The sequence below is a fragment of the Ovis canadensis genome, chromosome 2 (assembly GCF_042477335.2).
Source record: "Ovis canadensis isolate MfBH-ARS-UI-01 breed Bighorn chromosome 2, ARS-UI_OviCan_v2, whole genome shotgun sequence".
NCBI classification, from domain to species: Eukaryota; Metazoa; Chordata; class Mammalia; order Artiodactyla; family Bovidae; genus Ovis; species Ovis canadensis.
Window position 1 is genome coordinate 10,488,846 of NC_091246.1, and position 26,692 is coordinate 10,515,537.

Sequence of the window (26,692 nt, forward strand, 5' to 3'; positions counted from 1 at the left end):
CCCTTAGCTTCTGCATGATGTCACAAAGTCCACTTTAGAAATTCTTAGACCGTGACACTGTTTGTATCTTTTCTAGACCAGTTATCCACTTTTGGGCTCCAAGGAGATCCTCCTGACAAGGGGCCTGGGAGTAGTAGACAGGTGTCTCAGGTAAAGTCCAGCAAGTCTTAAACTAATAGTGCTACAACCAAGCCTTTTTTTCTAGGAAGAAGAAAGAATCTAAGGGAGTGGGTTGGGAGGGGATCCCAGGGAAGACGAATTAGAGGGAATGTATGTGAGAAAATTCAGAGAAGGCAATGGCACCCCACTCCAGTACTCTTGCCTGGAAAATCCCATGGATGGAGGAGCTTGGTGGGCTGCAGTCCATGGGGTCGCTAAGAGTCGGACACGACTGAGCGACTTCACTTTCACTTTTCACTTTCTTGCATTGGAGAAGGAAATGGCAACCCACTCCAGTGTTCTTGCCTAGAGAATCCCAGGGACGGGGGAGCCTGGTGGGCTGCCATTTATGGGGTCGCACAGAGTCGGACACGACTGAAGTGACTTAGCAGCAGCAGTAGCAGCATGTGAGAAAATTAAAGGACTCTGACAAGCCCAGTTCTGTTACCAGTTAAATCGTTTCCCTACACTCTACACCTGCTTGATGTAGAAATTCCTTACCTGTGCATTTTAAGTAGAAAATAGATTCATAAATGCACATGTTTTTATAGGATTTTTCAGTCTTTCATGCCCTAATGTGTTCATTTGTTCATCGAACATCTCATTTTAGAGGCTGTTCCTCTAAAATCACATAAGGGAACCTTCCAAAGACGGTTGACTTTTTTTTTTCTTTTTTGGCCGTACCACACACGTGGCATTCGGGATCTTAGTTCCCTCACCAGGGATCAAACCCATGTCCCCTGCAGCTGAACTGTGGAGTCTTAACCACTGGACCACCAGAAAAGTCCAGCTTTTTTCTACGAAAGTATTTAAGCCCTTGGAATCTGGCTAATTATATTGCAATTTAAAAAAATCATATATAAGTTGAAAATATTTATATATTAATATTTAAGGAAACTGCATAGTGATTATTTAAGACCTTTAAAAAAAATTTTTTTAGTGGCTTAAACTATCTTATGAGGACCTTTATTTTTTCTAAAAGGTTAAAAATAACCTGGAAAAGGGTGTTTTCTTTAAAATAGCAGCATTTCTACCTGCAAGTATTGTGATGCAGTGAACATCATTGGTATCCTCACAGTATCAGACAATTCTTGATTATCACTGACTTCCTGAACAATGATTATTAAAGAAGGTTCCTGAAGAATTCTGGGTTTACAGTCACCGAAACAGAAATAATATCTGATCTTTCAGAACAGCAGCAGAAATGTGCCTTCAGAAGTCTGTTTTCAACATTGGTATTGAGAGAGATTGTTTTCAGTCTATAAGGACCTTCGTTTTGATACAGGAATTGCAAGTATAGAACTCAAGAATCGGGGAGTATAGAACTCCCCTTCCCTTCTCGCCTTCAATCTTTCCCAGCATCAGGGCCTTTTCAAATGAGTCAGTTCTTCGCGTCAGGTGGCCAAAGTACTGCAGTTTCAGCTTCAGCATCAGTCCTTCCAATGAATACTCAGGAATTATTTCCTTTAGGATGGACTGGTTGGATCTCCTTGCTGTCCAAGAGACTCTCAAGAATCTTCTCCAACACCACAGTCCAAAAGCATCAATTCTTCTGTACTCAGCTTTCTTTATAGTCCAACTCTCAGATCCATACATGACTACTGGAAAAACCATAGCTTTGACTAGACAGACCTTTGTTGGCAAAGTAATGTCTCTGCTTTTGAATATGCTGTCTAGATGGTCATAACTTCTTCCAAGGAACAAGCGTCTTTTAATTTCATGGCTGCAGCCACCATCTGCAGTGATTTTGGAGCCTCAAAAATAGAAAGTCTGTCACTGTTTCTACTGTTTCCCCATCTATTTGCCATGAAGTGATGGGACTAGATGCCATGATCTTAGTTTTCTGAATGTTGAATTTTAAGCCAACTTTTTCACTCTCCTCTTTCACTTTCATCAAGAGGCTCTTTAATTCTTCTTTGCTTTCTTCCCTAGGTGTGATGTCATCTGTATATCTGAGGTTATTGATATTTCTCCTGGCAATCTTGATTCCAGCTTGTGCTTCTTCCAGCCCAGCGTTTCTCATGATGTACTCTGCATATAAGTTAAATAAGCAAGATGACAATATACAGCCTTGACATACTCCTTTCGCTATTTGGAACTAGTCTGTTGTTCCATGTCCAGTTCTAACTGTTGCCTCCTGACCTGCATATAGGTTTCTGAAAAGACAAGTCAGGTGGTGTGGTATTCCTATCTCTTTCAGAATTCCCATCTCTTTTCAGAATCTTTCAGTTTGTTGTGATCCACACAGTCAAAGGCTTTGGCACAGTCAATAAAGCAGAAATAGATGTTTTTTCTGGAACTCTCTTGCATTTTCCACGATCCAGCAGATGTTGGCAATTTGATCTCTGGTTCCTCTGCCTTTTCTAAAACCAGCTTGAACATCTGGAAGTTCACGGTTCATGTATTGCTGAAGCCTGGGTTGGAGAATTTTGAGCATTACTTTACTAGCGCGTGAGATGAGTGCAATTGTGCAGTAGCTTGAGCATTCTTTGGCATTGCCTTTCTTTGGGATTGGAATGAAAACTGACCTTTTCCAGTCCTGTGGCCACTGCTGAGTTTTCCAAATTTGCTGACATGTTGAGTGCAGCACTTTCACAGCATCATCTTTTAGGATTTGAAATAGCTAGAATTCCATCACCTCCCCTTGACTTTGCATTGCAGGATGTCTGACTCTAGTCCAGTGATCACACCATCACGGTTATCTGGGTCATGAAGATCTTTTTTGTACAGTTCTTCTGTGTATTCATGCCACCTCTTCTTAAGATCTGCTTCTGTTAGGTCCATACTATTTCCATCCTTTATTGTGCCCATCTTTGCATGAAGAGTTCCCTTGGTATCTCTAATTTTCTTGAAGAGATCTCTAGTCTTTCCTGTTGTGTTGTTTTCCTCTATTTCTTTGCACTGACCATTGAGGAAGGCTTTCTTGTCTCTCCTTGATATTCTTTGGAACTCTTCATTCAAATGGGTATATCTTTCCTTTTCTCCTTTGCCTTTCATTTCTCTTCTTTTCACAGCTATTTGTAAGGCCTCCTCAGACAACCATTTTACCTTTTTCATTTCTTTTCCTTGAGGATGGTCTTGCTCCCTGCCTCCTGTACAATGTCACAAACCTCCGTCCGTAGTTCTTCAGGCACTCTGTCCATCTGATCTAATCCCTTGAATCTATTTGTCACTTCTACTGTATAATCAAAAGGGATTTGATTTAGGTCATACTTGAATGATCTAGTGGTTTTCCCTACCTTCTTCAATTTAAGTCTGAATTTGGCAATACTATTCTGAATTTGGCAATAATGGTAATCTATTATCATTATCAATGGTAGTCTATTGATGAGTCTGTTTTTTCAACCCCTTGAATCGGTGATGGCCTTTGACTTGGCTGACCGACAGAATGCAGAGGAACAAATGTTATGCAAGTCTGAGGTTCAGCCTTAGAGCTTGCAGCTTCACTTTTACCCTCTTGGAACATTGCTCTGAGGCCTCCACACCAGAGAGGTGACTGAGGCCCTGTGGAAAAGAACCCAGAGCCACCACACAGGTGAACAAGGTCTCCTTGGACCTTCCAGCCCTGCCAAACCCTCAGCCGAATGCAACCACTGATGACATCAGAAGAGAAACTGGACAACTAGCCAGTCAATCATGAAGAACAACCAGTTGTTTTAAGACGCTAAGTTTGGGAACAGTTTGTTATGTAGCAGTAGAGCTAAGAGAAACAGTTTGTGCTCTAATCTTGAGCCAGGTTTCTTTGTTTCAACATGTTTGTGAGATAGATTCATATTGTTGGATAGTATTGTATTGTGTGACAATATTATAATTTATCCACTTAACTACTGATGGGCATATGGGAAGTTTCTAGTTTGGCATGTTTATAAATGGTGCTGCTATGAACATTCTATTAATAAGTCATGTGATGAAATCTGCCTGCATTTGTGTTCACTGTATAAGCAGGGGAGGCCTTTCTGAGCCATAGGGTATCTTACATGATCAGCTTTAGTAGATAACCACCTCTTTTCCAAAAAGTTTGTCCCAGTTCACATTCCCACCAGCTGTAAGACATTTAGCAGAGTTTCAGTTCCATATCCTTGCTAACACTTTGTGCTTTTAAACTTTCCTTAAAACTCTCAGCTTTAAAGATGAGTGCAGGGACTTACCTGGTGGTCCAGTGGCTAAGACTGCACTTCCAATGCAGGTTTGATTCCTGATGAGGGAACTAGATCCCACATGCCACAACTAAGACTCAAAATATAAATAAGCAAATGAGTGTGTAAATGAAGACCGCACTAGGGAGGTGTCAGCTCTGTGAGCCAACCTTCGAAGCTGGACCAACTGGTTTTGATTCCACCATTCTTCCTGACATGGCCAGTTAAGAGGCCAGAATTTAAAACAATCTTATATGCTCTGTACTTTACAAACCACTTTCACAACCATAATTTCATCCGAGTCTCCTAATAAAATAACCCTGGTATCAACTAGCATTGCATATCTAGGTGCTGAACTCAGTCTATCCAGAAATATTCCTTTGGAAACCAGCCACCTTTATATGACTGATAACCTTGCTGACATTTAAAATGAGGCTGCATGGAACATTGTCCATGATTCGCCCTAAGTGAAAAACACAGGTGACAAAACAGCTCCATACAGCCTCATCCTATTTTGGTAAAAACATATCTGCATATATGTCTATACATTCATAGGTGAAGGTCTGGAAGAAACAGACCAAAAATGTTAACAGTGTTATCTCTGAGTATTGAGCTTAAAGATGAATTTATTTTCTACTTTATGCCTGTATTTTTTTATAATGAGGATGAATTAGTTTCATTTTTAAAGTTTAATTATTTTTGAAATCAATAACATTTATATAGTCATAATCAAGAGTACAAGAGGTTACACAGCAGTCTCCTTCTCATCCTCATCTGCCTTCCATCTGGCTCCCTCAAGAGGTAACCAGTGTTCCAGCATCTGCAGAACCCTTTCAAAGACGTTTCATGCATATACTACAAGCAAACACATAAATTTAATTCTTCTGTCACTTTTATGATAAAAAAAGGCTATTTTCATTTTGAAGAAAACATTGTAGAAGGTGTCATGATGTGGAAAGATAAGTACAAAGATTACAAAACAGTGCATAGAGTAAGACATTTTATAATGGTGGTGGTTTAGTTGCTAAGTCGTGTCTGACTCTTGTGACCCATGAACTGTAGCCTGCCAGGCTCCTCTGTCCATGGGTTTCTCCAGGCAAGAATACTGGAGTGGGTTGCCACTTCTCCAGGGGATCTTCCTGACCCAGGAATCAAACCTGGGTCTTCTGCATTGCAGACAGGTTCTTTACCAACTGAGCTACAAGGTAAGCACCTATTTTATAATAATTTATGAAAAAAATTGTATATTTAAAATACTAAAAGGCTATATACCCAAATGTCTTGGTGGTCACTTCTGTGTGTAGGATTTTGGGATGTGGCCTGGGTTTAGGGTGTTGACTCCAGTACCACAATGCCTGGTTCGGATCCCAGTCAGCCTCCTCTTAGCCTCACAGACCTGGGGCCAGGGACCTACCTGTGTCTCCGTGCCATCACCTGTGAAATGGAGATTATATGATGGTAACACCTGCTCAGAGAGCATCATCAGAAATGTCACAGATTCAGGTAGAGCCCCTCAAATAGTGCCTAGCATTGCTCCTGAGTATCGTATTATTATTCATCTGAGTCACCTAATTTTTCCATATTGGACATGTATTACAATAAAAGTTAAAGAGTCAGTTCCCATGAGAGAAGGGAAACAGGTGTAGAGGCAAGCGCCGATGAGAAAGTGCCACAGAAAAGCGTGCAGACCATGAGGCCTTGTGGACCCACCAAGGAGGGTGTGGCCCGGCTTCCTGATTTTGACTAACAGCCCCGTGAGAGGGTCCCTTTCTCCGGTGCTGCCCGCTGAGCACTCCAAGAGCAGAGATGGACTTTGGCCGTCTCTCTCCGGGCATTTGGAGAAAGCTTTTGAGACCTTCCTGGAAACTCCCCTGTCCCTTCCTTACATAAACAACCTCTTGCAAGGCTGCCACTGTCTTCCTTCCAGGCAGGGGTCACGTGAGGAAAGATTTCAGAGTAAGTGTGAGGTCTTATCTGGCTGTGCCTGGCCCAACTTACACCAAGGAGCTTCGGGGGACCATTACTGCCAGCCCAATCTGGCAGAAGCTCTGGGGGTTTGGAGAATGAGATGCTTCACAGCCCAGCTGGAGGAAGAACTGTCTGATTGCAGTTTTGAGTTTCCAAATACAATCCAAGCAGCATGGGCAGGAGGCCTGCCGTCCTGTCTGCCTGGGGATAGAGCGGGGAGGGGAAAACAGATGAAGGGGGGGCGGAAAGCCCAGGGCTGGGAGCTGGAGGCACTGGGGGTCCAGCCTCAGCTCGCACATTTCAAAAACTGATGTTAGCTGGGAAAAATTCTCAATTTCATCAAAATCCAGTCACTCCTTACAGAACCCCTCGAGTTGATCTGGGACTACAATGCCAGGTGTGACCTGCTTGGCGAGAGTAATTATGTGAACTACTTTATATTTGAAAGAATATCTAGATCTTGTGTAGTTCCTGCTAAGTCTGAAGTAAATGAAGGTTGGGAAATAGTGCAAATCAACGTTTCTAGATTTATTCAACTGGTACACTTTAAAAATTAAATGGTGGTCCAGTGTTTTAAGTCCTTGCCTTCCAATACAGGGGGTGCAGCTTTGATCCCTGGTTGGGGAGCTAACATCCCATTTGCATCACAGCCAAAAAGCCAAACCATAAAACAGATGCAGTATTGGTTGGCTCTCTCTCGAGCCAACCCACTGTTCTAACAGCGTGTCCCGCTCTAATAAATGCTGTTCTCCTCTCATTCCACCTCATGTCTGGAAATTCTTTTCCAACCCACACGCAGACCACGACAAACCCTGAAAGCTGCATGGGACAGCCAAAAATAAAACAGAAGCAATACTGTAATAAATTCAATAAAGACTTTAAAATGGTACACATTAAAAAAATCCTTAAAAAATAGAATAATAAAATAGTTCATAATCCTTATCCACAATCCTAAAATTCCCACAGTCTGGAGACAAAGTGTATTAGTTGCTCAGTCGTGTCTGACTCTGTGCAATCCCATGGAGCCCACCAGGCTCCTCTGTCCATGAAATTCTCCAGGCAAGAATACTGGAGTAGGTTGCCATTTCTTTCTCCAAAGGTTTTCTTATTAAATTTGGTGCCAAAATTGGCCTGACCTGATGGTGCTTATTCTTTCAGCTTTCACTCTATAATAAATTGCGGAATACTAGTACATTTGATTACAGTGTGCTGCCTCAGATCTCACTGGTATATGGTCAGTGCATCATATTATGTTCCTAAAACATGAAAAATTCTGAATTCTAAAACACGTCTGGCCCCAAGGGTTTTGCATAAGGATTGTGGCTTGTGAAACAGATTCAGATGCTATACAAAGGAGACACAGAGATGTCCATTCCCACGCTGAGATTTACCCAGCCCTGCCTGGAACATCTTCTTGGTGTCAGGTCCATGGGAAGTCTTCAGGAATCTGAAGATGAATGTACTCAGGATGAGTCAAGGAGCATGTACTGGGGATATTTTTTCCTAAATTAGTCCTCATACTCCAGTGTGTGTCTGAATTTCCCTGGGGAGCTAGTGAAAATGCACATTCTGACTTGGTAGGTCTGGAGTGCGCCTGAGCTTTGGCGTTGCTCTCAGTCTCCAGGTGAGGCCTCTGCGGCTGGGACTTCTCTAGGCTCTGGGCAGGCCTAAGGCCAGGCGCCAGGTGACCCCATGTGGTGCCCCACGGGGAGCTGCCCCTGCGCTTGTGGGGTGGGGTCTCACTCAGCCCTGGTCACCGGACCAAACCTGCCTCGTCACCGCCTTTACTGCCTCCTCCGCTGCACGTTTCCTGCCTTCTGCTGCCTCTTCCCCCCACGTGGTTCATGCCACCTTCTACCTCCACTCCAGATCTTGGCTGCGCTCCACCACATCTCATGACTCTTCACTCACCCAGTTTCAACGGACTGCTTAGACAAGGTGCTTTTCCAGCTGACTGACCTCACTTCCCAAGCATGAACTAAGTTTGTTCAACTCTCAAATTCTTGAGATGCCTCACTATCTCTCCTGGGTATCTCCCCAGAAAATTTTCCACTATTTGCAAAGTACTCCCTAGCCCCGACCACCCAGAGACGCTGCGATAGTGCATTTACTCGCTAGACAAGAAGTGACCTGGGGAAGGGCCGTGCTTAGACGAGGCGTTTTTGTGTCAATGCTTGCAATGCCCTGATTTCTTACACACCCGCCTTCCTTTTCTCCTTAAGTTCTGGATTCCCTGGTTGCAGAAAACTCAGACTTACTTATTTTCCAAGTGAATTCCCCTACTCCAGAAGTGAAGCCATTAGGGGGCTCCGCTCCAGTCCTTTATGTCTCAGAACAGAAAGAATTCAGGAAGAGGCAAAATAATAGATATAAAGTGATTTATTAGAATAGGACTCTTATGAGGCTTACAATTGATTGGTGAGAGGTTGCTGCCTCAAGAACTCCATGGCTTATGTTTTTATAATCAGAGGAAATGTGGGGAGGGGAAAAAGACCACTTTCTTTCTCATTCTTCAATAGGTGTCACGCTTCCACCATCAACTCCTCCTCCAGGTTGGGTAGGGGAACTTTCTTGTCCCTACATGGTCAAGCTGGCACTACAGAAAAATTACTTCAGGTCTCAGTACAATGAAGGTCTTTCCCTTTGAATTGTCACCTTTCATAAATCATTGTTTTTAATGTGTGCAAAGAGTATGTCCTCGGAGCCATCAACTCACTGACTCACTGGGCGAGATGCGGTCTCATGCCACCATTGTTGAATTGTTTTGGCCATGCTCCTGCTTCATGGTTTCTGTTGCTACGCAAGCCTACTTGATTTTACGATTAATCAAATCTGATTGCTTAAGTGATCATTAACTTACCATAGTCCCCCAAAGTCCCTTAAAATTCCCCCTCTATCTGTGCTCCCCTAATGAAATTTCTGGGCTAACTATTTGATTATCCTACTTTGTCCCTATCAAAAGTAATACATATTTATTAATAAAAGTTTAAAAAATATAGATAAGAAAATGACAATACCAGTAAGCCTAGCACACAGAGATAACCATTGTGACATTTTGTCTCATGGCCTTCAGCCTTTACAAGTTTTGTCAAAGTCTGACTCACACATACAATATTTTGTAAACTGCTTTGCCCCCTCCATTTATAGTATATTGTGATCATTTTCACAAGTCAATAAAAATTCTTCCACAATATCATTTTATTTTTTTACTTTAAAATTATTCTTATTTTTTATTGGTATTTTCTTTTTTTTATTTTTATTTTTACTTTATTTTACTTTACAATACTGTATTGGTTTTGCCATACATTGACATGAATCCACCACGGGTGTACATGCGTTCCCAAACATGAACCCCCCTCCCACCTCCCTCCCCATACCATCTCTCTGGGTCATCACCGTGCACCAGCCCCAAGCATGCTGTATCCTGCGTCGGACATAGACTGGCAATTCGATTCTTACATGATAGTATACATGTTTCAATGCCATTCTCCCAAATCATCCCACACTCTCCCTCTCCCTCTCCCTCTGAGTCCGAAAGTCCGTTATACACATCTATACAATATCATTTTAAATGATTGTATAGTTTTCCACTTCACTGATGTCCTATACTTGGCTTTATTTTTTTTTTTAATTAATCTGTAGTTAAAACTGCAATGAACATCCTTACTGAACCAAAAGATATAGGTATATTCCAATTGTGACTGATTTGGATGTGTCTGTATCACACTAGCTGGGTGTACAGTTCAACTCAGTTCTGATGCTACCTGGCTGGAGAAAGCATCAGATCCCAAAGCTTATAGGTTCAGTGTCACGAGACTGCCTCCCCTCCACACACACTTCAGATATCAATTGAAAGCCCACGTAGTTCCTTGTGCTTCTGACCAATTGGCGATAGATCAGAGGTTCCCATGACCACATCTTGGGTTTGATTAATTTGCTAGAGCAACTCACAGGACAGAAATATTTGCTTCCATTTACCTTATATAGGTAATTATAAGGTAGCATATTATAAAGGATATTATGAAGGATATGGATGAGCATATGTACATCTAGTCAAAGCTATGGTTTTTCTAGTAGTCATGTACAGATGTGAGAGTTGGACCATAAGGAAGGCTGAGGCCAACGAATTGATCCTTTCAAACTTTGGTGCTGGAGAAGACCCCTGAGAGTCCCTAGGACAGCAAGGAGATCAAATCAGTCAATCCTAAAGGAAAGCAACCCTGAATATTCATTGAAAGGACTGACTGCTAAAGCTGCAGCTCCAATATTTTGGCCACCTGATGCAGAGCCAACTCATTGGAAAAGACCTTCATGCTGGGAAAGACTGAGGGCAAGAGGAGAAGGAGGGTGACAGAGGATGAGATGGTTGGATGGCATCACCGACTCAATGAACAGAAATTCGGGCAAACTCTGGGAGATAGTGAAAGACAGGGAAACCTGGCTTTCTACAGTCCATTTATTTAGTCACAAAGTCGGATACAACTTAGCCAGTGAATGACAACAACAGATGGACAGCCAGATGGAGGAGATGTGTAGGACAAGGTAAGAGGGAAGGGCTGTGGAACTTACATGCCCTCTCAAAGCATACCATTCTCCTAGCGCTTGATGTGTTCAGCAGTCCAGAAGCTCTCTGAACTCTATCCTTTTGGATTTTTATGAGGCCCCATTACACAGCCAAGATTAATTAAATCATTGGCCATTGCTGATGGAACTTAATCTCTAGCTCCTTTCCCCTCCCAGGAGGTGGAGGGTTAAAGTTAGGATTGTAAGGACCAGACTGAAAACTCAGACACAAAATCATAAGGTTGATTCCCTTGGCAAGCAGCCCCCATTCTTAGGTTATCTTGTATTTTGAAAGTTACCTCATTAACATAACAAAGACACCTTTATTGTTCTCAATCACTTAGGACATTACAAGGGTTTTAGGAATCTGCACCAGGAACAGAATGAAAGCCAAATATACAATTCTTACTATAAGTCACAATATGACACATATCTTTTGCAGGAAATTATATTATTATGTCAAATTGTATAAACTTCATGGTTTGCAAGAGTTGCCAAACCGGAAAGCATGGCTTCCAAACTTTCAAATACAAACCAGCTCTTCTGGGCTTAATCAGTGTTTTGAATTCTCACTAAACTTAGTTAACCAGAAATGGAAAGTAGGGCATTCCAGGGCTGAAAGGGAATTCCAGGCCACCAGGTTAAGCCGTGAGACATCCCTGTTTCCTGATCAGACAGAGGAAAAATGCTTCCCAAAGAACACAACTATTTTTCAGACAATTCTAGAATTATCTAAATACTGCAATCATTTTGGCATTTATTTTTCCATCCAATGTTTATATAGTTAAAATGAAGGGATTAGGGGGAATTCCCTGGGGTCCAGTGGTTAGGACTCCAAGCTTCCACTGCAGGGGGCCCAGGTTCTATCCCTGGCAAGGGAACTAAGATCCTGCATGCCTTGAGGCACAGCCAAAAATGAAGACAAGGGGTTAGATCAAGAAGGGAATGGCTGGGCAGCTTGTCACTCAGTGGTGGTGGTGGTAAAGGGGACGGCTTTAGCTTTGGCCTGTGTCTATAGTAGACCCATGGGGGTGATAGTTGATCCCCAACTGCAAGGAGATCCAACCAGTCAATCCTAAAGGAAATCAGTCCTGAATGTTCACTGAAAGACTAATGCTAAAGTTGAAACTCCAATACTTTGGCCACCTGATGTGAAGAACTGACTCATTGGAAGACACCCTGATGCTGGGAAAGATTGAAGGCAGGAGGAGAAGGGGACGGCAGAGGACTGAGACGGTTGGATGGCATCACCGACTCCATGGACATGAGTTTGAGAAAGCTCCAGGAGCTGATGATGGACAGAAAAGCCTGGCAAGCTACAGTTCACGGGGTTGCAAAGAGTTGGACATGACTGAGCGACTGAGCAGAACAGAACTGAGCATCCAACTTCTTGCCCAGGACAGAGCTCGAGTGTATGGCACCACAGGAACTGACTTCAGTGCCCTGATGACAGGCTGTCCCTGTATCTCTCAGCATGGGGCAGGGGTCTCCTCTGGTTTGAGAATGGCTACCCTTCAAGATGAGCCAGTTGCTGAGATCAGTGTTGGTGCCCATGGGATGGAGTGCAAGGCCGACGATCCCCACCGTGGCCACTTTGTGGCCCTCAAGAGCATATGAGTACCCTGGAGGGGGCCTACTGGACACCTGTGCCAGCCTGAACTGATCGGGAGACCAAAGTGATCCTGATGTGTGAGTATGCGGACCGAGACCTGTGGTCCAGGACCAGGCACCCCTACCAGGCTTACCCGTGGAGACCATCAAGGGTGTGAGGCACCAGTTTCTAAGAGGCCTAGATTTCCTTCATGCCCACTTCTTCATTCACCAAGACCTGAAGCAGAGAACATTCAAGTGACAAGTGGTGGAACAGTCAAGCTGGCTGACTTTGGCCTGGCCGGAATCTGCCCCTTCCATCTGGCACTTACTTCTGTACTTGTTACACTCTGGTACCCTGAACTCCAGAAGTTCCTTTACTGTCTACATATGCAATACCTGTGGACATGGGGAACATTGGCCGTATCTCTGCAGAGATGTTTCCTCAAAGGCCTCTCTTCTGCGGAACCTCTGAAGCTGACCAGTTAGGTAAAATCTTTGACCTGACTGGACTGCCCCCAGAGGAGGACAAGCCCTGAGAAGTGTCTCTGCCCCATGGAGCCCTTTCCCTCAGAGGGCCTCGAGCCCCTAGTCTCTGGTACCTGAGGCTGAGGAGTCTGGAGCACAGCTATTCCAGAGATGCCAGAGATGCTGACTTTTAACCCATACCAGCGAATCTCTGACTTCCGAGTCCAGAGGCACTCTTATCTGCACGGTGACCCAGGGTGAGCGATGGGAATGGTTGCATCAGAACCAAGAGAGGAAACACTGACATTTCCCTTCCTTCGAATCCTGGAGTGTGACCTCTACCTCGGTCTCTGAGGCTTGCAAAGACTGGAGACTGGAGACTTCCTCCGGTTTTTAATAGAGACTATTTTGCTGCCTTAATGACATTCCCCTCTAACCCCTCCTTTTGAAAAAAAAAAAATTTAACCTAATTTTATTCATGCTTGCCTTGGGACAGAGAATAGATCTTTCAGTAAAAACATATAGTAAAAATAAAATATATCTTATCATGTACAACTTTTAAACTATAGTAATGATGTACCTTAATTACTTCCAGGCATACAAGTCTAACATTACAGTTTTTTTGTTTTTGTTTTTTAATAAACACAATTAAGACTTCTAGGAACATTGTGTAATAAAGTACTAATCATTCTTAATTTTTCTTTGCAGATAGATCAAGCACCTCCAAAATACAAATTCCTATACACAGCGAAACTTAAAAGCTCAACATTCAGAAAACTAAGATGATGGCATCTGGTCCCATCACTTCATGGCAAATAGATGGGGAAACAGTGGAAACAGTGACAGACTTTATATTTGGGGCTCCAAAATCACTGCAGATGGTGACTGCAGCCATGAAATTAAAAGACACTTACTCCTTGGAAGAAAAGTTATGACCAACCTAGACAGCATATTAAAAAGCAAAGACATTACTTTATCAACAAAGGTCTGTCTACTCAAAGCTATGGTTTTTCCAGTGGTCATGCATGGATGTGAGAGTTGGACTATAAAGAAACCTGCGTGCTGAAGAATTGATGCTTTTGAACTGTGATGTTGGAACTTGAGAGTCCCTTGGATAGCAAGGAGATCCAACCAGTCCATCCTAAAGGAAATCGGTCCTGAATATTCATTGAAAGGACTGATGCTGAGGCTGAAACTCCAGTATTTTGGCCACCTGATGCAAAGAACTGACTAGAAAAGACACTGATGCTGGGAAAGAACGAAGGCAGGAGGAGAAGGGGATGACAGAGGATGAGATGGTTGGATGGCATCACCGACTCAATGGACATTGAGTTTGAGTAAACTCCGGGAGCTGGTGATGGACAGGGAGGCCTGGCATGGGGCAGTCCATGGGGTCACAAAGAGTCAGACACAACTGAGTGACTGAACTGAACTGATATACAGTGAGTGCTTTCAGTTCAGTTCAGTTCAGTTCAGTTGCTCAGTCGTGTCCAACTCTTTGCGACCCCATGAATCACAGCACGCCAGGCCTCCCTGTCCATCACCAACTTCTGGAGTTCACTCAGACTGGCGTCCATCGAGTCAGTGATGCCATCCAGCCATCTCATCCTCTGTCATCCCCTTCTCCTCCTGCCCCCAATCCCTCCCAGCATCAGAGTCTTTTCCAATGAGTCAACTCTTCGCATGAGGTGGCCAAAGTACTGGAGTTTCAGCTTCAGCATCATTCCCTCCAAAAAAATCCCATGTCCTTTAGAATGGACTAGTTGGATCTCCTTGCAGTCCAAGGGACTCTCAAGAGTCTTCTCCAACACCACAGTTCAAAAGCATCAATTCTTCAGTGCTCAACTTTCTTCACAGTCCAACTCTCACATCCATACATGACCACTGGAGAAACCATAGCCTTGACTAGACAGACCTTTGTTGGCAAAGTAATGTCTCTGCTTTGGAATATGCCATCTAGGTTGGTCATAACTTTTCTTCCAAGGAGTAAGCATCTTTTAATTTCATGGCTGCAGTCACCATCTGCTGTGATTTTGGAGCCCAAAAAGATAAAGTCTGACACTGTTTCCACTGTTTCCCCATCAAGACTAATACTTAAGTAAATTAAGTACATGGACAGCCTTAGGATAACTTGACATTATATATTCAGCTAAACAGGCAACAAACCATAGAGCCAAATGGAAAAAAAAGTGTATTTGCAAATAAAATTCAAAAGCTAACTTTTTATAATGAAGTACAGAAGATATACTGACTTGCTAAAAAAATAAGATGTGATATAGTAACACTTCACTATAAAGAATCATACCAGAACATTTTTACATGGTGAGTGAAACTTATTAAGAATATTTTACTACAATAAACGCTGGCTAAATAGAACCACCTCCCCTTTTGAGGCCTATCCTGCTGCCCCTGTGTGTCCTTACACCAAGGGGTGTCTCTCTTGTTCCCTCCTTCACTATACCTTGATACTCGGATCCTTTTTTATACAGGAAAAACAAAACAAAGGAGAAAAAAAAAAAAGGAATGATTAAGTAATTTCTGGTACAGTCATTCAATGAGATCCAGTACAGCCATTAAAAAACTGAAGGGGCTTCCCTTCAGCTCAGTGGTAAGGAATGTCTCCTGCCTATGCAGGAGACACAGGTTTGATCCCTGGTCTGGGCAGATCCCACATACCACAGAGCAAGGAAGCCTGAGTGCCTCGACTACTGATGCCCGAGTGCCCTAGAGGCTATGCTCTGCAACGAGAGAAGCCAGCGCAACGAGCAGCCTGCACAGCACAACAGGAGAGTGGCCCCTGCTTGCCGCAACTAGAGGAAAGCCCATGCAGCAGCAAAGACCCAAAGCAACCAACACACAAATAAATAAAATAATTTTTTAAAAAAGGAAAAAACTCTTTATACACTAATACAGAATGATATCTCAGATACATCATTAAACGAAAAAAGCAAGATGTAAAAACATGTGCCATATGCACATTTGTATAAAAGGGAGGAAAAGAAATACATGGACATTCTAACATAGGAGTTTTGCTTGTGTGTTCATAAAGCATCTTGGGAAAGATACTCAAGAAACTGATAGTATAATATGCTAATTTTTAGGGAAATTAGGTAGCTGAGAGAAAAACATTTCCATTGCCAAATCAGACCTCTCATTGTGCTGAATACATGAATGTGTCACCTATTCTAAAATAAAAATTGTAAAACACAAATTAAGGGGACTAGGGCATTTGATTACATCACCAAATACTTTCATTTCTGTTTTTTTTTTTTTCTCCAAACCCCAATTTAAAGGATCTGTAAAGGAACGGATCCCTACAGTCCATGGGGTCTCAAAGACTTGGACGTGACTTAGCGACTGAATAACAAAAACAAAAAAGAATAAAAGAAGAATAGGAGAGGGAACAAAAAGAGGTCGTATGAACATGATTTGGGGAGAGAATGAGGCAACAGCAGAGATTTCAGGCTGCACTTCCAGTCCCAGCTCTTTCACTTGTTTCTCCTGAGCGCTTGGGCAAACAAATCCCTTAGAGCTTCTGATCCCTTACCTGTGGAAGAGTAAGGATGAGTCACTGATGTTCTGTTTCCTATATTGTGCCTTGTGGGAATACTGGGATGATTCACTGTCAACGATCAGAAGGATTTAATAAAGTACATAGACTGCTAGTATTACTTTTAATAATAGTAGCATTTTAAGCTATTATTAATTCAATCTCAGTCTGATAGGGAAAATAGCAGTATCTTATTTAAATTTGAATTTCTCTATAAATGGGGCTTCCCTTGTGGCTCAGCTGGTAAAGAATCTGCCTGCATTGTGGGAGACCTGGGTTCAATCCCTGGGTTGGGAAGATCCCCTGAACAAGGAAAAGGCTACCCACCCCGGTATTCTGGCCTGGAGAATTCCATGAACTATAAATGAAGAGAGTACGAAAGCTGGTTTGAAACTCAACATTCAAAAAATGAAGATCATGGCATCTGGTCCCATCACTTCATGGCAAATAGATGGGGAAACAATGAAAACAGTGACAGACTTTATTTTCCTGGGCTCCAAAATCACTGCAGATGGTGACTGCAGCCATGAAATTAAAAGACACTTGCTTCTTGGAAGAAAAGTTATGACCAACCTAGACAGCATACTAAAAAGCAGAAGCATTACTTTGCGAACAAAGGTCAGTCTAGTCAAAGCTGTGGTTTTTCCAGTAGTCATGTATGGGTGTGAAAGGTGGACCATAAAGCTGAGCACTAAAGAACTGATGCTTTTGAACTATGGGGTTGGAAAAGACTCTTGAGAGTCTGTTGGACTGCAAGAAGATCAACCAGTCAATCCTAAAGCAAATCAGTCCTGAATATTCACTGGAAGGACTGATGCTGAAGCTGAAGCTCCAATACTTTGGCCAGCTGATCCAAAGAGCCGACTCATTAGAAAAGACCCTGATGCTGGGAAAGATTGAAAACAGGAGGAGAAGGGTTCAACAGAGGACAAGATGGTTGGATGGCATCACCAACTCAATGGACATGAGTTTGAACAAACTCCAGGAGATGGTGAAGGACAGGGAAGCCTGGCATGCTGCAGTCCATGGGGTCGCAAAGAGTCACACATGATTTAGCAACTGAACAACAGCAACAATTATAAATGAGGTTGAATAATTACATGTCTATTCCATTTGCATTTCTTTTTCTATGATGTGCCTGATCATTTATAATAGTTAAGATTTACTGCATGTTACTGTGAACCAGGCACTGTGTAATGATCTCTATCCAGATTATCTCATTTAACCTGCAGATCAAATGGGTAAAATTATTATGCTCGTTTGCAGCTGAGAAAACCAGTATTTAGAGAAGTCAATTTGCTCAAGTCTCCATCACTAGTAAGGAGAGTCCGGATTCTGATTGAAGACTTGACTCTGACCCAGAAATCTGACTTGATAGGGAACCCAGGCTCTTCAGACTTTGGTTTCAAAGACTCTCCCCCTGATCATTTTCCTTTCGCATTATTTGCCTTTTCCTAATATTTTGCAAGAGCCCTTTGTAATTTGGTGGTAGGGCTCAGAGTAGGGGAGGATCTATCTGGGCCAAGGGGCAGAAGTGACTTCAAAGAAGCACCCTGCCTGGCCTTCAACTACCGCTAAGGTGGTGTGTCAGCCTAGGCGGTGCAGTCAGCCATGATGGCAGCAGACCAAGCTGTGTTCTGTCTTACAGAACACGGGTCTGCAAAGACAAGTGGACTTCAACCCCTTTAGAGAGAAAGCAAGAGTGACTCACAGGAGGAGGATGGAACCAGAGCTTTCAGGCTGTCCAAAGTCATCAGAGGGAAAGAAGAAAACATGAGCTGGCCAAGAGCTTCCTGAAGACCATGCAAATGAGGCCCGCCCACAGCTGCCTGGAAACCACGCGCCAGGAGCAGGCAGAGCCCAGAAAGCACGCTGCAGGACCGCTCAGCCGAGGAGGAGGAGGTGGAGGAGGCGCTGAGAAACAGGTAAGGAGTCAGGGAGGGTCGTGGAGGGAAGGGCCACAGAGCCCTGCGCTCTGGAGAGGCAGCTTGTCCCTGGGGTGAACACCGGCTTGGGAGGCAGGGCTGCTGGGATCATCTTTCAAGTTCAACCATTCTTTAGCTGTGAAGCCTTGGGCAAGTCAATTCACCTTTCTGAGTCTTGATATTCCCATCGATAAAATGAGTGTAAAAATGTCATGTTAACTACGCATTGAGCATCTGCTGTGCTTTGCTGGGCACATAATAGCCATTATCCATTCCTCACAACAAGCTCATGAGGTGGGCTCATTAGCCTCTATCATAGAGGAAAATATAGCTCACAGAGGTTAAGCCATTTGTCTAAGACCTCACAGCAAAGAAGCCTGGTTCTAAAACTAAACACTTTCAATTCTTGATCCTGCTTTCTTCTGAGGGTGGTTTCACACAATCAAATGGTCTATGCAAATGAAAAAAAAAACAACAACTGTGAAAGGCAATTTTACCATCAAAATGGGAGTCACCCCACTCAGACCCTGGCCAGAACTGATGCCCTTTGTAAACTGGGAAGTTCTATGAAAATGCTAGCTCTTCACCTCTTTCCTCTTTCCAAGTTGAAAGCAGACAGACAACTGATATTTGGCTGAGTGAGCAGGTCACAGATGGAGGTGATGTCTTGGGTGGTATTGGGATATCCCAACTTGAGAGTCAGTCCAAGTTGGATAAGTGGCCATCTCTCCTGTTTCCTGGAGACAGACTCTGAAACCACAGCCAAGGCCTGAGGGGACCATGGCCGATAAGGGCCCAGGTGCTGGTTCGACCATAATCATCCCTCCTCACAACCCTTAACAGATTTAGCCATGGAACTTCAGAAAACGGAAGTCTACCTTGTGGGGAAGGAAGTTCTTTAAGGGTAGTAATATAAGCTTAGCACAGTAAAGTTTGAATTTTCAGATAGAATCAAAAACAAGCCAACAAACTTACACTCTTAGCCGCAGAGATAACCACTGTTGACAGTGTTTTCCCATGCATTTTTCCCACTGCACACACATACTGGAAAATTAGATTGTACTGTAATATGGTTTAACTGCTGGTTCTTTTCACTAATGACATGTCACGAATGTATTTCCATATCAATAGATGTTTTAGGACATTGTTGACAGGCTGCAGAACGTCTCTTTGTATAGATGGAGAGAACTTATTTAATCAGTGTCCTACTATTGGAGAATTAAGCAGTTTTCAATTTTTCACCATTAAAGCAGTGCTCAGATCTTTGCACAGGACCTGGATTGTTTACACAGAATAAATTTCCAGTGAGGGGTACTGCTGAATCAAGGTTATATACATTTTAAGGTCTGCTTCTTCTGACACACTCTGGAATTCAGGGGCTTCTCAAAGCTCAATGCAGAAAGCTTCATGGCTTCAAAGTCAGCCTTTTTCAATTTTATTTTATTTTTGGTTGTAGTGGGTCTTCATTGCTTGGGGACTTTCCTCTTGTGGCAATCAGGGGCTGCTCTGTAGTTGCGGTGCCTGGGCTTCTCATTGTGGTGGCTTTTCTTGTTGCAGGGCGCAGGCTCCAGATAACAAGGGCTTCAGTAATTGCGGCACTTGGGCTCAGCAGTTTCAGCTCCCAGGCTGTCGAGCACGGGGTCCGTAGTCGTGGCATGCTGGCTTAGGTACTCTGTGGCATGTGGAATCTTCCCGGACCAGGGACCAAACCTGCATCCCCTGCATTGGTAGGTGGATTCTTTACCACCGCCTGGAAGCCCTCAGTCTCCCTTGAGCCTTCCTCTCTCTCAAAGCCCTTTGCAGGGATAGTTCAACCACCTCATAGATAGTCTTTCCTGGGTGCCAGGTTCTGTCTAAGAACTTTACCCTCTGAGGCACCACCACTTTTAGCTTCCTTTTCAGAAGAAATGGAAGAACAGAGAGGTTAAGCAATTCAGCTGAAATCACAGCCCTAATAAGCAGTGGCTTGGAGATCAATAGCCTTGACAATCTGGTTCTAGAATCTCTGCTGTCCACTGCTTCTCAGAGAGTGCATTTGATCCCATCTCCAAAGATCTCTTTTACCCATCCCTTTGATCTTCTCCACCATCGCCTCACCTGCATCAAGTCCCACCATCCCAACGTGGACCACCACTAGAGGGCCTATCTGGTCTTTCATTTCCACTCATGCCTTTCAGTCTGTCTTCTGCTCTGCAGCTGAAATGGTGTTTTAAAAATAGAAACAGGATCAGGTCAGCCCCCATTCCCCAGCGCCACTGGCAAGCATACACAGACATAGACTCAGTCCTAGAATAAAAAACCCAGATGCTTTCCCCAGCCTCCAGGGCAGTCTTTCTCAGGATTCTCCTCAGGATTCTTTCTAAGCCACTTTCCAATCTAGACCTGCCCACTACACCTCAGTTACCCAGCCTCCTTTCATTTCTTCAAAGCTGCTTCTCCTTAGAGTTTTGGCACAGGCTGTTCTCTTGAGCTGGAATGCTCCTACTCCACTCTACAGGGTTGGATTCTTCTCATATCCCCTCTCTGGTAGTCTCATCTGAAGTAGCCAGTCCTCTAAGCTCACTTTCCTTTTTGTTTATAGCATTCGTTAAAATTGTGCATTTATTTATTGCCCATCACTCACTCATTAAATGTTTCCTTCCCTCACTAGACTCTAAATGTCGTGAGGTCAGAGACTAGGTCTATTTTGTTCCCTGTTATTTACCAAGTGTCTAGCACAGTGCCTGACCTGTGATGTTCAGTTCAGTTCAGTTCAGTCACTCAGTCGTGTCCAGCTCTTTCCGACCCCATGGACCACAGCACGCCAGGCATTCCTGTCCATCACCAGCTCCCGGAGTTCACTCAGACTCATGTCCGTTGAGAGCTGTGATGAGCTCTCGTTAATTCAATGACTGCTGGACGGATGGACGAAAGATCCACAGGAGGAGGCATTCATTGGTCGGGATCTTTGGCAGACTATCCCAGCTTTGGCCAGAGCTGGATAATCCTCCCCCGGCATGTCTTCCTCTTCCCTACACGAGGCAGTGGCAGAGGTCTAGGGTCTAGCAGGAAACCAGGAAACAGGAAACCATGGTTGAGAGCGTAAGCAGGTTTTGCTTCAGGTGCCATTTCAGTCAGGGTAGATGAGGTCATGTTTGGGGCACAAGGGAGACACATTGTCCCCAAATTCCACCCCCCCCCGCCCCCGCAAGCTTCCTGGATTCCTACCAGGAGAGGAATATTTATGGCTGCTAGAACTCTCCTGCTGCTGCTGCTGCTGCTGCTGCTGCTAAGTCGCTTCAGTCGTGTCTGACTCTGCGACCCCATAGACGGCAGCCCACCAGGCTCCCCCGTCCCTGGGATTCTCCAGGCAAGAACACTGGAGCGGGTTGCCATCTCCTTCGTCAATGCAAGAAAGTGAAAAGTGAAAGTGAAGTTGCTCAGTCGTGTCCGACTCTTCGCCATCCCATGGACTGCAGCCCCCCAGGCTCCTCCGTCCATGGGATTTTCCAGGCAAGAGTGCTGGAGTGGGGTGCCATCGCCTTCTCCAAGAACTCTCCTAGTGAAATGCAAACTCCCACTATCCAGTCAGTAACACATATCCAGCAGGTGAACCGAATGGTGGGTTTTGTCTCTCTGACTGCAGCATGGTGGTGGCCTAGAAGTCCCGAGGTCACCAGTGCGTGACCCTGGCGGTGGTTTAGTCACTCAGTCGTGTCTGACTCCTTACAACCCCATGGACTGTAGCCCACCAGGCTCCTCTGTCCATGGGATTCTCTAGGCAAGAACACTGGAGTGGGTTGCCATTTCCTTCTCCAGAAGGTCTTCCTGGCCCAGGGATTGAACCTGGGTCTCCTGCATTGCAGGCAGGTCTCTACCCACTTAGCTATGAGGGAAGCCCATGGGTGACGCTGGGGGAGACTGAAGGGCTCCCCAGGTGGCGATAGAGATGAAGAATCTGCCTGCCAATTCAGAAGACACAAGATACACGGGTGTGATCCCTGGGTTGGGAAGATCCCCTGGAGAAGGAAATGGCAGTCCAGCCCAGTATTCTTGCCTGGGGAAAATCATGGATAGAGGAACCTGGCGGGCTACAGTTCATAGGGTTGGACATGACTGAGCGTGCGCGCGCGCGCGCGCACACACACACACACACACACACACACACACACACACCAGCAAAATGAGGGCTTAGGTTGGAGAAGAGGTTTTTAAACTTTTTTTTTTTTCCTCAGAAGCGCAACTCTTCAGCTTGTTCGAATGATTAATATGAGGAAAGCCAAGTGTTTCTGGCTGAAATACAGAAGCGGAGCTGGAGCGCTGCTCCTCCTCCATGACTCCCTCTGAAGTCCCCAGGGTGGTGGGAGAGTCAAGTCTTGGACTCAACTCAGTAGTCAGTGCCTGCCGGCTGACCGTCTGTGTTCTAAGAACAAAGGGGCAGCGAGGTCTGCATGTTCTGGGTGTAGCTCCTTGGGCCCATTAAGTGATCAGGAGGGCACTTGCTGAATCTGATATTGAGAGAATAGTCAGAGACTTTAGGCAGGGCAGCAAGTGAATTTCATAGCAATTGAAGGGCAGGGCTGGCAGCCCCTTTGTGTGAGAAGGAGGTTTCAGCCATTTTAGAAAAGAAATGAGGGCCCAGGAGAGAGGAAGCCCAGAAGGGTCATTTAGCCTCTCCACAATCTAGAAAAAGGAAATTGCCACCCCTGCCTTTCCAGGCCAGGGAGCCCAGGCCTTGAGGAGACTGCCCACAATCTCGCAGACGCTTGGCTTCCAGGGCGCATTATTTGCCACGCCCCAGTGGAACGCTGGTCCCCCACCTCCCCACCTGCCGCTCTGGCCTTCGCTGCAGGCAGGCGCGCTCCAGAGGCTGCAGGTTGGGCCACCTGGCAGCTGCAGGTGCTGCGTGTGCGCTGCCATGGAGACAGGCCCCGGGGTTGGTGGCGAGAAGGCAGTCTCCCAAGGCTTTGTGGATATTGGAGAGGAAAAGACTGGAGCCTCCGACCTTCCGGGGCAGTCTGCCTTACTACCCTAGTGCAAAGGGAGCCCAGGTGGGTGCTTTGGGGGTTTCTAGGACAAACGGATGGAGGAGGAGCCAGGGGAGACCAGATCTTGGGAGAAGGCTCTGGAAGGGTTGATCTGGGGAGCTGGGGAGGGAAGAGCCTGTCCATGATCTCATGTCAAAGGGAAAAGCCTTCACAGAGGTCCCTTTGCCAGGCCAGCGTGGTGCCCTGCACAAACACTGGGCCCACGGACTGCGGAGATTGGCCCTGCAGCCCAAGGGGATGAGGAAGGGAGGGCCTGGCATCTGCCCCCAGAGGAGGGGTAGACCAAGTATCGGCAAAGCCCATCTCTGCCCTAGCCAGGGATGTGAGGTAGCAGGTAGGGAAATATTCATCCTCCAGGAAGATCCCCTGGGGGAGGGCATGGCAACCCACTCCAGTATTCTTGCCTGAAGAATCCCATGGATAGAGGAGCCTGGAGGACCACTGTCCATCGGGTTGCAAAGAGTCCGAAAGGACTGGAGTGACTTAGCACACCTAGCTCATGAAGCACTGTCTGCGGTTCCCCTGCCTCTCCCTGGAGTCCAGGAAACCAAGGGCAATCCCATACAGCACAAGAAGCATTTTAATCCGCTTTCATGGCCAGAGAGCTGTCTCCTTCAGCGTGAGCTCAATGATGCTGGGGGCTCAGGCCTTCGCCCAGCACAGGGGATGCTGCCAGAGCACCAGGCTTAGGAACCTGGTGAACTGGAACAATCACTTTTTTAAAAAAAAGTTATTGGCATATAGTTGATTTACAATGTTGTGTTAGTTTCAAGTGTACCGCAAAGTGAGTCAGTTATATATATTCAGTTCAGTTCAGTCGCTCAGTTGTGTCCGACTCTTTGCAACCCCATGGACTGCAACATGCCAGGCCTCCCTGTTCATCACCAGCTCCTGGAGTTACCCAAACTCATGTCCATTGAGTTGGTGATGCCATCCAGCCATCTCATCCTCTGTCATCCCCTTCTCCTCCTGCTCTCAATCCCTCCCAGCATCAGGGTCTTTTCAAATGAGTCAGCTCATCTCATGAGGTGGCGAAAGTACTGAAGTTTCAGCTTCAACATCAGTCCTTCCAATGAACACCCAGGACTGATCTCCTTTAGGATGGACTAGTTGGGTCTCCTTTCAGTCCAAGGGACTCTCAAGAGTCTTCTCCAGCACCACAGTTCAAAAGCATCAATTCTTCAGCGCTCAGCTTTCTTCACAGTCCAACTCTCACATCCATACATGACCACTGGAAAAACCATAGCCTTGATTAGACGGACCTTTGTTGACAAAGTGATGTCTCTGCTTTTTAATATGCTGTCTAGGTTGGTCATAACTTTCCATGTATCCACTCTTTTTTACGTTCTTTTCCTATATAGGTCATTACAGAGTACTGAGTAGAGTTCCCTGTGCTATACAGTAGGTCCTTACTAGTTATTTATTTTATATATAGTACTGTGTACATGTCAGCCCTGATCTCCCAATTTATCCCTCCCCTGCCTGCCCCCTGAGAACCACAAGCTTGTTTCTACATCTATTTCAGTTTTATAGATAAGTTCATTTCACTTCATCTTTTTGAATGTAAGTTTCAGTTTCATCTGCGAAATAAATATGGATGATAATGCCTTTCAACAACCCTCAAGACACAGCCTGGGGCCAAGCACGGGCACGGAGACTAATGGGTGTCCCTTTGCTCCTTTTCTGCCAGGACGTCTCCTGTCAGACCCCCCCAGTGTCTGGCCTGAGGATGGCAGAGCAGCAGGGCCGGGAGCCTGAGTGCCCTGTCTGCTGGAACCCCTTCAACAACACATTCCACACCCCCAAAGTGCTGGACTGCTGCCACTCCTTCTGCGTGGAATGCCTGGCGCACATCAGCCTGGCGACTCCGACGCGCCGCCTGCTGTGCCCGCTGTGCCGCCACCCCACCGTGCTGGCCTCCGGACAGCCTGTCACTGACTTGCCCACGGATACTGCGGTGCTCACCCTGCTCCGCCTGGAGCCCCACCACGTCATCCTGGAAGGCCACCAGCTCTGCCTCAAGAACCAGCCCAAGAGCCGCTACTTCCTGCGCCAGCCCCGGGTCTACACGCTGGACCTGGGCCCTGAGCCTGGGAGTCAGGCTGGGCACCCCCAGGACGTGAGCCCTGGCACCAGGCCAGTCCCCATCCCCAGCCGTTACTCTCTGCGGGAGTGTTTCCGCAACCCGCACTTCCGGATCTTTGCCTACACGATGGCGGTCATCCTCTGCGGCACCGTGTTGTTCATCTTCTCCATCTTTTGTACCAGACGATTTTTCTTGGGGGTGGGGTGAGCGTCTGTTCCAGACACCTTTCCTGGCAGCTGCTGGGTATGGGGACTGCGGAGCACCACTTGGGGTTGGTCTTCATAGTATTGTTCATTTTTACAAGCCAGGGGTCGGCTAGGCTGTGCATCTGCTTCTAGCAAGAGTCCTACTATAATGAGAACCTCTGAAAGCTAACGGACTGGGGAAGATGTGAAGAGACCTCTGGGTGTGAACCGTGGGTCATGGAAGGGCAGAGAACAGACCTGTGATTACAGAGCCAGAAGCAAGTTGTGCCAAAAGGCTGGATGAGGGTACCCAGGAGCCTGTCCAGCCCAAATAGCAGGCTGCACTTCTTACTGGAGCTGCTTTGAACTCAGTTCACATTTGTTTGTTTGTTTTTTTTTTGAGTTGCTCTTTTTACTATTTGTTGCTAAAAAAAATCTGGGAGTGAACTTCAATCGGGAGCAAGTGTGTTTGTCTTCTCCTTTCAGTTTTCTCTTTGGCTCTCTTGCAACCATTCCCGGTAAAAAGGGCTTGCATTCATTAATTTATTCACTTATTCAACAACCTGTTGGCTGGTCCTCTGTCAGAACTAGGGGGAGAGAAGGGTAGGATTAACCAGGAGTGGCAGAGTCCTTATCAGTAAGGAGGGCAGGCCCACTCAGTTGCTTCTTGTTCATGATGACCTCTTGTTAGTATGTGGTTTATGGAGTGTTAAGAGTATAAAAGTTTAAAGGGAAAAGAAACCAAAGTCAGTGGATCAAAAGAAATCTGGGATTTGGAGGAAAAGATTTTTATTCCTCCTGGTAGGTGCAGGGTAGAGTTCTGATTCCCTTCCTTCAACCATTGTAATTCCGGCCTTAAGAGGCCAGGCAGGGTACATCCATCATGGCACAGTGGATAAGAAGCCGCCTGCCAGTGCAGGGGACACATTTTTTATCTCTGGTCGGGGAAGATACCACATGCCGAGGAGCAACTAAGCTGCAACTATGGAGGCTGCATGCCTATATCCTGAGCTTGGCAATAAGAGAAGCCACGGC

At 45.4% G+C, this 26,692-nt stretch overlaps 1 protein-coding gene and 1 pseudogene across 3 annotated transcripts; both read left to right on the top strand.

Annotated features, from left to right (window-relative positions):
- Positions 1 to 9,508: 9,508 nt before the first annotated feature.
- LOC138432536 (cyclin-dependent kinase 4-like) lies at positions 9,509 to 13,436 on the top strand (annotated as a pseudogene).
- A 2,789-nt stretch (positions 13,437 to 16,225) lies between these two features.
- Positions 16,226 to 26,110, top strand: RNF183 (ring finger protein 183). Of its 3 annotated transcripts, XM_069575406.1 has the most exons (3): positions 18,081 to 18,359; positions 19,917 to 20,086; positions 25,077 to 26,110. In XM_069575406.1, the coding sequence occupies exons 2-3, from the start codon at positions 20,039 to 20,041 to the stop codon at positions 25,677 to 25,679; spliced, it is 651 nt and encodes a 216-aa protein (XP_069431507.1). In that variant the 5' UTR covers positions 18,081 to 18,359; positions 19,917 to 20,038; the 3' UTR covers positions 25,680 to 26,110. The 3 variants fall into 3 exon arrangements, with proteins under 3 accessions (XP_069431506.1, XP_069431507.1, XP_069431508.1); XM_069575405.1 differs by lacking the exon at positions 19,917 to 20,086 and having other exon boundaries at positions 16,226 to 18,359; XM_069575407.1 differs by lacking the exons at positions 18,081 to 18,359; positions 19,917 to 20,086 and adding an exon at positions 22,899 to 23,389.
- The last annotated feature ends 582 nt before the right edge of the window (positions 26,111 to 26,692 follow it).

What these genes read in the sequence shown, in the direction of transcription:
- RNF183 (XM_069575405.1), top strand. Translation starts at nt 18,237, where the DNA reads ATGCAAATGAGGCCCGCCCACAGCTGCCTGGAAACCACGCGCCAGGAG. An exon ending in GAGGAGGCGCTGAGAAACAG is followed by an intron (nt 18,360 to 25,076) that starts GTAAGGAGTCAG and finishes CTTTTCTGCCAG; the next exon opens with GACGTCTCCTGTCAGACCCC.